This window comes from Felis catus, chromosome B1 (genome assembly GCF_018350175.1).
Source record: "Felis catus isolate Fca126 chromosome B1, F.catus_Fca126_mat1.0, whole genome shotgun sequence".
In the NCBI taxonomy this organism is placed as follows: domain Eukaryota; kingdom Metazoa; phylum Chordata; class Mammalia; order Carnivora; family Felidae; genus Felis; species Felis catus.
In genome coordinates, this window is record NC_058371.1 from 25,931,544 (window position 1) to 25,943,789 (window position 12,246).

The 12,246-nt window shown below is 41.1% G+C and overlaps 1 protein-coding gene across 4 annotated transcripts in view; it reads right to left on the reverse strand.

Annotated features, from left to right (window-relative positions):
* The window catches only part of PRAG1 (PEAK1 related, kinase-activating pseudokinase 1), a 110,071-nt gene that overhangs the window by 14,935 nt on the left and 82,890 nt on the right, over positions 1 to 12,246 (reverse strand). For all 4 annotated transcript variants that reach the window (XM_045055311.1, XM_045055312.1, XM_003984642.6 and 1 more), the window contains one exon: positions 5,916 to 6,073. In XM_045055311.1, the coding sequence (XP_044911246.1) occupies positions 5,916 to 6,073 (158 nt within the window). The remainder of the gene's footprint in view (positions 1 to 5,915; positions 6,074 to 12,246) is intronic.

The following is a 12,246-nucleotide window of genomic DNA, read 5'->3' on the forward strand; positions in this document are numbered from 1 at the left end:
CCCACTCTTCTTACCCCAGGAGACATGAGGTGGGTGGCAGAGGGGATGTTCTAGCCTCACATGTAGCTTTTTCCTCCAAACAAAAACTGTGCAAACTCTTGTTTGATCACACAATCAGACAGGCTCAACATTAAATGTTAAAAAAAAAAAAAAAAAAGGCAGCGAAGTATTCCTTCAGAAGGAACCCTGGCTCTCTCAAGAAGGTAAACATGGCCTTAAAATGGAAACAGATTCTCAACATTCCACAACTGGAAGGAAAACGTGGCATTGGTGAGGAGCCTCTCCGGAACACCTGATCATCCCGAGAAACAATAATCAAGATGTGAATGCGATTTACATGTAAAACAGGAGAAGCACTGTCTCTCAGCTTGGAAAACGGGCCCATGGAAAACGTTCCGTGCCAACAGCCCAAGCGTGGCTCCAGAACCCTGCCTTCAGGTCTCCTGTGAGAACACAATCATTTGGGGTTGTCTTCCAAATTAACAGTAAAATTAGAAGTTAGTTCAAACCACTTTCACATGCTATTGATGGAAGCATAAATTGACATTTTACGGGATAATTTGGGAACATCTATTTAAAATGCATATAGGTTTTGACTTAGCAATTCCACTTCTTTTTTTTTTAAAGCTTATTTATTTATTTTGTGTGTGAGAGAGAGTGTGCGTGTGCATGCATGTGCAAGTGGGGGAGGGGCATAAAGACGGGGAGAGAGAGAATCCCAAGGAGACTCCACACTCAGCACCGAATCCAGTGTGGGACTCGATCCCATGACCCTGAGATCAGGACCTGAGCTGATATCAAGAGTCAGACCCTTCACCAACTGAGCCACCCAGATGCCCCTTCTTCTGCTAAGAATTTATCTTTCAGATATGTTCACCAAATTATCTCACCAAAGTATGTTATGGGATCTTACTGGAGACTGGTAACGAAAATCACCTAAATATGCATTGTTAAGAGAGGGGTTTAACGAATTCACACAAGGACAAAATATACAGCATTTTAAAAAAATGAGGTAAATTTAGAGGTTCTGATTGGAAAGACTTCAAGATACATTAAGCATAACAATGTGTCAAATTGAAGTTTATGATATTTTAAAAACACGGATAAAAATTTCTGAGAGGACATAGAAAAATATGCTCAAAGCATGTCAAAGGTGGGAGCTGGGATAGGAGGCGTCTGATGACTTTGACTTTGCCTGTCGTATCTTGCCCTGGCGTGTGAATTTTTATCATAGACACATACTGACTTTAGTGACATAATAATATATATTTTAAAATTCAGTTTGGGGCACCTGGGTGGCTCAGTCGGTTAAGAGTCCGACTCTTAATTTTGGCTCAGGTCATGATCTCATGATTCACGGGATCAATGAGCTGACATCGCAGAGCCTGCTTGGGGTTCTCTCTCTCCCTCTCGCTCCCTCTCTCTCAGCCCCTCCTCTACTGGCTCTCTAGCTCTCTCTCAAAATAAATAAATAAGCACTAAAAAAAAAATTTAATTCCGTTTACAAGAAATAGTTTAAACTAAAACAAAGCCTCACTTTCGTGATATTGTATGGGCTCAGGCCACAGACAATCTTAAAAACGGAGCATCTTTTCCTTTGGGATAGCTTCTTCGTCCTTCACTAACAAATCTCCCTGAACAGAACCCGTGACTCAGTCTGTCTCCAGGGGCGTGGGGGATGAGGAGGGCCTAACCGTGTGAGGGCAAAACACCAAATGTAATATATTAGACCGAACCCACCAGTTTAGGATCCAGTGTTCTGGCAGCCAGAAACAATAATAGCCAGAAGACACTATTTTCAGCTGGGGAGTTTTAGATGCCTTTTCAGGGCTGCTTTTTTCTTCTTACAGAGACTCAGGTAACAGCCTGAGTAGGGGAGCAAATGCTCGGTGAAGGTCAGGCTGTCACTCCTTCTGACTGATGTCTGATCTTTGTGGACTTACTGCCTCTCCTCCTGACAGATCCGCCCTCCCCTCCCCGCCCACTTCCCTGGCTTGATTTTTCCCCACAGCACTTCCTGCCATCTGACACGCCAGCTACTGTAGCCCTTTATCTTCCTCATTGTCCATCTCTCCCCACTGGAATGTGACAGAAAGAACTGGGCAGGTTTGGTGACTGCGGTATGTTCAACATCTAAAGCTGTGCCCAGCAGCACAAGCCTTGGATTTGACAAATATCTACCAAATCGAGGACGCTATTAATGGGTATATTTAAAAAATCCTCTTGGCATCATTACCAAGAAAAACAAGCTGACTACTGTCAAGATTATAGTAAAACCTTGGTTTGCAAGTGTAATTTGTTTGGAAAACGTGCTTACAATCCAAAGCACTCGGATATCAAAGCGGATCTCAAGAACCACTGGCTCCCTTGTGATCATGTGACGTTCGGCGTCCCGTACTACTTGTATTGCAAGACATCACTTGTCTATCAAGTTAAGAATTTTTCCAAATGTTTGCTCGTCTTGCAGAACACTCACAGAACAAGTTACCCACAATCCAAGGCTTTCCTGTATTTCGTTAACTTGGCTGTATCTCTGGTTTGCCAGTTATAAAAATACCAACACTGACCTGGCACATATCTTCATGTGAACTTACACCTATATTCGCTGTAGTTAGACCTCTTATCTATTGCTTGTGCCAACAGTTTCAATCCAAGAGAGCACTCTCTAATCTCCCGTACTGTGGGGACCTGGCCTCCGTGATGCCTCTTAAACTGTGCAACCGAATTATAATGTTATCCTAAATCAAAAAGTTAAATAATCTTAATGTGCCATTGGGTTTGTCTATTTAAAAGGGAGCATTTGGGAGCACCTGGGTGGCTCAGTCGGTTAAGCGTCCGACTTCAGCTCAGGTCGTGATCTCACGGTTCAGGGGTTTGAGCCCTGCATTGAGCTCTGTGCTGACAGCTCAGAGCCTGGAACCTGCTTCAGATTCTGTGTCTCCCTCTCTCTCTGCCCCTCGCCGCCCCCCCCCCCCAATTTGTGCTCCGTCTGTCTCTCTCAAAACTAAATAAACATTAAAAAAAAATTAACAGGAATCATTTAAAGCCCAAGAGTCTTCCAATGACTTTCTTTCTTTCTCTCTTCTTCTTTTATCTTTCTTTCTTTCTTTCTTTCTTTCCTTCCTCTTTCTTTCTTTCTTTCTTTCTTTCTTTCTTTCTTTCTTTCTTTCTTTCTTTCTTTCTTTCTTTCTTTCTTTCACTTTCTGATGACCATTTGTGATGACTGTCTAGCTGAGCATTTTGCCTCCCATCTATTCACTACAGATGACCTCTTGGCAACATCCATGGATCTGTCCTGACACATGCAGTTTGTCCCTCCCAAACTGAGCATAAACCAAACAACTGCTTAGACGGATTTTTCCTGCCACTGAGTTGACTCACTGTTCAACTGAATTGCCCATATGGACAAATGGGATAACAGATGTGCTTTGAGGAGTATGAGATGCCTCAGAAGCACAAAGAGGTGAAATGAATCTTGATATAAAAATATACAATTTAGACAAACTGGTTTCCAAAATGCAACAAAGTTATAGATTCCAGCTATGTTTGCTCTTCTTATAAAATCTATTATCATTATTTGCCACAAAACCCAAATAGTCGAAAACTAACTTTAACCAGTAACTCTGATAAGCTTCTGAGAAATTTACATAAACTGTTAGGATACGCTCTGGAATGACTTTGTCCTCAACTCACTTTACTGCAGATATAAATAGCCTGCGGAATGCATCTTTTTCATTAGCGAATTCTTCCTGACAAACCAAATAGTCTAATGATATCTTTTGACTTCATATATAATATTAGAGAAGTAGACACTACATTCTGGTCTCCAGGAACTTCAGCTTGAACGAACTCTACCTCTCTTATTCAGCTCCCCTCTTTCAGCTGCACTATTAGTCACAAAAGGCGTGATGGGTAAATATTTCAATATTAGTTTTATAAGGTAAAAGTGAGTAAGAATTCATGGGACTGAAAGATGACTGTTCAGGAACAGATCTACAGCAAGCCGCCTTGGTTAACAAGGAGAAGCAGACTGAGAGCTTCTTACATTTCATGGCCAGAGAGACAGAGAGACACAGAAAGAAGAGAGAGAGAGAAAGAATAGAGAGAGAAGGTGTTGGTCTCTTGCCAGCTGCAAAGCATGGTCTGGGGTACAGAGCCGTCTGCAGGAGCAGCAAATAGAAATGGTTCACTCTAAGGACCCAGAGTCTGGTAACAAGGTATATACTTTTCGTTGATCTAGGAATCCAAGTTTTGAAGTGCATTTCCATTGCAGAACAGGTTCATGATAAAAGAAGAACCATGAAAATACATTCATTTGGATTAGAAAATGCCCGAGTTAGGTGTCGCCACTGTATTCCTAATCCCCAATGGCTCCGTATCTCCCACTTCTTCCTTAACCTACAAAGCTCTTTCCTCCCTCTCCCTCGTCAGTTCTAATCGCACTTGAGACATGAGCTCAAGTGCCATCTTCTCCAAGCAACTTCCCTGAACGCTTCCTCAACCCTTACTCTTTTCTCTTCTGGAAGCCTTGATAGCATTCGTGTTCTGGGAAGCCCAATCTCCTAGCTTAGACAAGCCACCCATGTGTCATGTGTTTTTAGTCTTGTCTCCCTAGCTAGACCTTCAGAGTCCGGAGAGCAAGAGTCATGATTTGCTGGTTCTGAGAAGCCACGTACTCAGGTAGTTCGGGAGAGTTCACATCAAGGCGAGCTGGCTGGTGGCCAGCGGGGGGCTCCAACGTACACTGCTCCCTCAGAATCACCCATCGTCCCCCAGAAAGCACGTCAGGGCACAGGGTCCAATGGTTCACGTGCCCCGCCCAGCCCTCTGTGGAATAATCCACCTCGTAGAATTTTTGCACAATGGGATGGGAAAAGGGAAAAGATGAAATCCCAGGAAAATCTGCAGAAAAACGAAAGCCTCTTTTGCTATGTCCCACCTAATCAAGATTAAGATATTTCCTGTTTTTAAGTCTGAGCTTTCAGAAGTTTCCCATAAGAACACACCACAGGCTGACTTATGACACATGCTTCAGTGTTAGCAGTACTCATCTCTCAGACGGAAAATTGTTAGCGATCGTGAATTCATGACGGAAACCTCGACTCCAAAATTGCCTACTGGGAAGAAATGTGTCCACAGGAGCGAGAAAGGCCGTCGTGTTAGCACATGTCGAAACGTCACACGCTAAAGGGAGTTTAAGAGAAATGCAGCAGAGGACACACACACACAATGTCGAAATAATGAGAGGTTTTACTATTTATTACCTGTCCCAACTACAGAAACACAAGACTTCCTTCTGAGGAATATGCCCAATCGGGACATACCCACATTACTACGCCTAAGAGCTTTATCCAGGGAGTGGGATGGACAGTAGACTAATGAAGCCTCCGTGCTTTAATACAACAAACATTTATGCAAGCACCTGCTGTGTCCAAGTAAGCGTGTGCATGTGTGTGTGCAATCATGCACGTAAAAGGGCAAACGAGCTGCGGGAGGGGGAGAAAGAAGGACAGAGAGAGAGAGAAGCACAGAGGGTGAAAACTTGTGGTTGGCATGTACCTAATCCCCTGAGAAGCAATCCCGAGGACAGAAATGGAGAGCAGACCTATATATAAATGGCTTATCACCCAAGGAATCAGGAGTCTTTCAATATGCTTTCACCTTGAGCTTCCTCCGCCTCGTTCCACAGGGACGCAATGTATGTAAGTAGAAAGGGCAGCACGGGACGAGGCACCTTGTCCTGTGTTCAAGAGAGAATTAATGCCCACTGCTCCTTGGTGGAGTCTACCTTGTGGGGAAAACAGGACCGAGACAGTGGGTCTAGTTTAGCCATTCCAAATCCTGGCAGCAAGCTGAGGGCTAGCCTTCCAGACTTGGGAGAATCTAAGCCTCCCCAGCAAGGTCGAGTCTGTTACCTCCATCACTGCAGGTCCTGGAGTCCGAGGCCAGGCTGTCCGTGGAACCCGTGGTGAAGCCGACGTGGACGCCTCTGCAGGGAGGGCTGAGGCTCTCTGCGGAGCCCTGGCTCACTTTTTCCAAATCAGAGCTACTCTTGTTCATCTTTAAAAGATGCCTGGAAGAGGCAAGAACACACAGTAAAAGCAATTAGTTTGGTTTCCATTCAAAAACCAGGCCGATGGATCATGAACCTACTATGTTCCTGAAACCTGATAATACCAGCAAGCTTTGAAAAAATGATTCTGGGAAGGGAGAACACGGACCCTTTTGGAACTTTATGCACATGAATGGTAGGAGATTTCTCCAGTGTAGTTAGGAGGAGTGAGTCTATGAAATTGAGACAAATGCCAAAATCATGATTTGGGAGGAACTGCCATCGTATTCTTTGCCCCGTCCACCAAAACATTTATGTCACCTACTGTACGGTGTATAACATCTCTATAGAGAAAAAAACCGAACACGATCACACAAATCAGTGTCTGGAGATATACTGAGATTGGATAGTTTGTGCAAGATCACAGGATAAGCGAATTGCAAATTGGGATTAATGACGTGGGATTTCTTTCTGCCTGGTGCTCTCCTGACATAGCTTCAAAGGGTCTAGTTTGTTCCTTGGAATCAAGGAAAACTTTATATCAATGTAACCAGACCTCTAGTGCGATCCTCAGAAACATGTTAACATAACCTTTCTTCCTGAAGTACAGAATCTGCCCTTAGGCTTTCTATGAAATCTTTTGTTGCATCTCTGAAGACACCGTGACCAACAAATCAGGGACAGGAACACCAAGTCCAAGAAAAAAATTACTTGCCTCGGAGAAAATACTGCCATTATCAGATAGAGCGGTGTACCTTATTGATTTCTCCTTCCCCCTTTTCCAAGGACTACATGAATATTCACTCTGACCTGACATTTTCGCCACAAAGTGAGGCAGGCCACAATCAATCCGGCTCTTTCCCTGTAGGTGGTAACCCAGATTTGTCTGAACTGGTATTTCCTGATGACATTCCTGTTCCCACTCCGGCAGATCTATATCTCGATATCTGCTGCAGGAAATATACAATGCAGTATTGATTTGGCATCAGAACCGCCTTATTTCATGCACATGACCTTACAGTCAAGAATTTATCGATTGTTCTTTGTGCTCAACATCGCCAGGCCCTGAATTAGTCTTCACAGTCACTGGGATCCCTTGCTTATTACCAGAAAGTTTAGAGAAAGTCTGTTAGCCACCATGAAAATACTCGCCAGGAACATGTCCTTCTCCACACCTCCAATTCCTAGAGCCACAGTAAAAACCTTTTTAAAGCTGTCAAGTGTAGTTGTTTTGTTTTTGTGGGTTTTTTTAGTGTTTATTTTTGAGATACAGAGAGACAGAGAAACAGAGCATGAGCTGGGGAGGAGAAGAGAGAGAGGGAGACCCAGAATCGGAAGCAGGCTCCAGGCTCCAAGCTGTCAGCACAGAGCCTGATGTGGGGCTCAAACCCACAAACCACAAGATCATGACCTGGGCCGAAGTCAGACGCTTAACCAACTGAGCCACCCAGGCGCCCCTGTCAAGTGTAGTTGTGACAGTGATGGCAAAGGTTGCAACTAATAATATCGCTTACATTTTAATGTCACTGTAGGGATCTGGGAAATATCAGATCTTTAGGAAGTGCTGTGCCAGTAGATTATCTTTATTTTACCCTCTGGCAAAATAAAATCATAGAAAAGTTTTGTAAATTATTTCTATTCTCATCAAATCTCAATAATGACTATTGCAGATGATGCCTAGATACAAAGTTGTGAGTAATGACAACTCCTCGGTCTAAGAGTGAAGCCAAGTAGGCGGCAACACAACTACCCTGCCCCCCTCCAAAATGGCCTCTGGAGTCCCTCGGTTCTCAGGCCCAGAGAATTGCCAAGGGAGAAATTCCAGCACCAGAGCTGCTGAGCTGGCAAAGCTCCCCATTCTACAAACTTAGAAAAACACTGAATGAAATGTATATAAAGAGATAAAACTAAAAAATACATAAATGTGTGAGTACACACACACACACACACACACACACACACACACAGTTATTTATAGCAAAGCACCGAGAGGAAGAAAAATGCTGGGGTGCCACATCAAAGAGGGAACTCAATACCAGAACAGTGCAAGGGATACTTCAACAAAGTGCGTTTGCTGTAGGTTCTGGAAGATGCTCTTTATGAGGTTAAGGAAGTGTATTTCTCTTCCAAGTTATCTAAAGTTTTATATTCTAAATCATTTACAGTTACCAGATTTTAGCAAATGCTTTTTCTACATGTATAAAAAAGGCAAACTGTTTCCTCCTTTATTCTGTTAATGTGATGATTTACATTAACAGCTCTTCTTAAATGAACCCACGCTTGCACACTTTGTATAAACTTATTTTAGTACACATTGCTGGATTCTTTTTACAAATATTTCACTTAGGATTTTTACACTTACATTCAAATGTGAGGTTAGCTCGTAATTTTTCTTTCCTATACTGTTCGTAACTAGTACAAAAGTATAAAGGTTAGCTTAGAATCATAAAATGAATTGGGTAACTGTTTCTTTTTCTCAATCACCTTGCGTAGTTTATAGAAGATAGGGATTGTGTGCTCCTTGAAAGATTACTGAAACTTGCCTGTAAAACCATCTAGACCTGGTTGCACTCTAAGTGGGTCAGTACATATGTGTTTCTGATAAACTTGCAATTATGTTTTGAGGACAGAGATCCAAGAAGCAGATCCATGTACAGGAACTTGCTGTGTGCAAATGTAGTGTTGTATCAGTGATTGAAGAACAAACATGTCAGTTCATGGTACTTACACACTAGCTATTTGTAACAGGCCAAAACCCAAGATTTAAAATCTGTTAGAAGAAAAAGTTTATGACCTTGGGATAGGAAGGATCTGTTAAATGAAATTTTTTAAAAAGTAGAAACCATAAAGGAAAAGATAGATCAACTTGATTCTTTAAAATGTAAAGCTCCTGGGGCTCCTGGGTGGCTCAGTTGGTTAAGCCGCTGACTTCGGATCAGGTCAAGATCTTGCACTGTGAGTTCAAGCCCCACGTCAGGCTCTGTGGTGACAGCTCGGAGCCTGGAGCCTGCTTCAGATTCTGTGTCTCCTTCTCTCTCTGCCCCTCTGCCTCTCACGCTCTCTCTCTGTCTCTCTCAAAAATAAATAAACATTAAAAAAAAATTTTTTTTAAAGATTAAAAAAAAAAAAGTACAGCTCCTGGGGATCCTGGGTGGCTCAGTAGGGTAAGCGTCCTAATCTTGATTTTGGCTCAGGTCATAATCTCATAGTTGTGGGATCAAGCCCCAGATAGGGCTTTGTGCTGAGCATGGAGGCTGCTTGCGATTCTCTCTCCCTCTCTCAGCCTCTCTCCCCCTCTCTCAAGAAAATAATTAAATAAAAATAAACATTAAAATGTAAAAATCCTCTCTGATAAAATAAAGACACCATAAAAGGAAAAAAGCCAAACCTGGGACTGGTATCCATTTGTACCCAAATGTACACACATTTGCAATCCATATAACTAATAAAGTATTGGTATTCAGAATGTTAAAAAAAATCAACAGACAAATGATGCTATTAAAAAAAGGGCAATGAGTATGAACAGGTAATTCACAAAAGAAAAAATATGAAAGATCAATTGACATATGAAAAGATGATCAACTGTAATAAGATTATAAATACATAAAATGAGATTCCATTTCACATCTATCTGATCAGTCTGGCAATATCAGGTTTTGTCAAGGATGTGGGAAAATGAGAACCTTCTCGCACTGTGTGGGACTGTAGATTGGTGTGTACACACACACACACACACACACACACACACACTTTGGATATATATCTTTGAACAATGTTATCTAAATCACTAGTAGTGAATGAATGGCTAGGTCAATTTAGTGAGTCACGGCACCTTACCAGCAGTTTATTTTAACGAAATATGCTATGTGATCAGAAAATATGAACATGTTATAGTAAGGATTTTTGAAATGTTTTGTGAAACTTTTGTTTCAGGTGTGTGCTTGTTGGATCATGATAAAGGCTAAAAACCATTGCTCTAGAAAAGGAGTCAGCAAACATTTCCTTAAAATGCCAGATGGTAGATATTTTAGGCTTATGGATCATATGATCTCTGTTACAACTACTCAACTCTGCCATTGAAGCAGGAAAGCAGTCATAGACTTCGTGTAAGTAAATGGGCATGCTTGCCAATAAAACTTTATTCACAGACACAGATGACCACACTATGGATGGTAGATTGCTAACTCCTGATCTAGAACAGTCTTGTCCAATAAAATTATAACGCAAGTCATACATATAATTTTAAACTTTTCAGTAGCCAAATTATAGGTGAAATTATTTTAACGATATATTTATTTAACAAGATATGTAAAAAATATTGTCATCTTAATATGCAATGAGGATAAAAATCATTAATGAGATATTTTACTCTTTTTTTTTCAGTCTAAGTCTTCAAAATCTGGTGTGTATTTTATACTTACAGCACAGTGCAATTTAGACTAGCTGCTTTTTAAGCTATTGGCTACTGTACTGTACATTGCTGATCTAGAGAAATTCTCACACACAGACAAGGTTATCCTCGGTGTTCCTAACAGCAAGAACAGAATCATAAACAGTCGGGTGTCCACCAATAAAGGAATGGATACATTGTGGTACAGTCTTAAGATGGAAGATGAGAAAGCATTCAAAAATAAATGAACTTGATTTTGAGGTACTGATATTGAAGTGATCCTTAAATGTTAATGTTAAAAGTAGCTTGCTGCAAAGCAAAACCACAATGAGATGATCATCTCACACCAGTCAGAATGGCCAGCATCAAAAAGACAAGAAATAACAACTGTCAGCAAGGCTGTGTAGAGAAAGGAACCATCTTGCACTGTTGGTAGGAATGCTAACTGGTGTAGCCACTGTGGAAACCAGTATGGAGGTTCCTCAAAAAATTAAAAATAGGAAAACCATATGACCCAGCAATTTCTGGGTATCTACCTAAAAAAAGAATACTAATTTGAAAAGATACAAGCACCCTTATGTTTACTGCAGCATATTTACAATAGCCAACATATGGAAGCAATCCAAGCGTCCACCGATAGATGAGCAGATAAAGGAATAAGGAACAGGTGTATATACACACCATAGAATATTACTCTGTCATAAAAAAGAATGATAACTTGCCTTCTGTAACAACATGGATGTACCCAGGGGGGTATTATGCTAAGTGAAATTAGACAGAGAAAGACAAATACCATATGAGTTCACTTATATGTGGGATCTAAAAAGCAACATAAACAAACAAACAAAAGAAATAGACTCATAAATGCAGGGAACAAAAAAAGTGATTGCCAGAAGGGAAGGAAGTGGTGAGGGGGTGGGGGGTAGACAGTTGAAAGAGGTGAAGGGGATCAAGAGGTTCAAACTTCCAGTTATAAAATAAATACGTCACAGGGATGAGAAGTACAGCATAGGGAATATGGTTGATCATATTGTAATAACTTTGTATGGTGACAGACGGTAACTACACATGGTGAGCATTTCATAATGTATGTAATTGTTGAATCGCTATGTTTATAAACCTAAAACTAATGTAATATTATATGTCAATTACGCTTCAATGGAAGAAATTTCTGCAAAAAAAAAAAAAAAAGTAGCTTGCAAAAGGCCTCGGGTACAACGTGATGCCATTTAAATACATTTTAAAAGTACATAATGATGCTATAATTTTTTTTAATCATATATAGAGAGTAAAATGTAGAGTAATACTCCTCAAGTTCAAGAAAGTGAACACTCTGGGTAACAACGGGAGACTGAAACAAAAACTGGATACAAAGTAATCTTCTGCTGTGCCTGTGATGTTTTATTTTTCTAAAATGGCAAAATGTTAATAATGCTTGAAAAATCTTTGGAGGACACATAGGAAAGTTCTTGTCTGAACTTCACTGTGTGCTTGAAATATTCGATAAATTGAAAATGAGCATTTCTAGGAGGAAAGGAAGTCCCTAGGACCTGCATGAGCCCAGGTCAGCTTTCTTGTTCACCTGTTGCTGACTGTCTGAAAAGGCAAGGAACAGGAAGGATGACCCAGCAGGCCCCACAGTGGGACAGGCAGATTCAGTGAAGGTTAGTTGTACCCCAGAATAGCCTTACAGAAAAGAAGTAACAGAAAAAGTTACTTCTGTTACAGAAGTAACAGAAAAAGTTACTTCTCAGACCGAACCATTCTTCTGAGACTTCAGAAATTAGTACTTCCAAATCTAGTC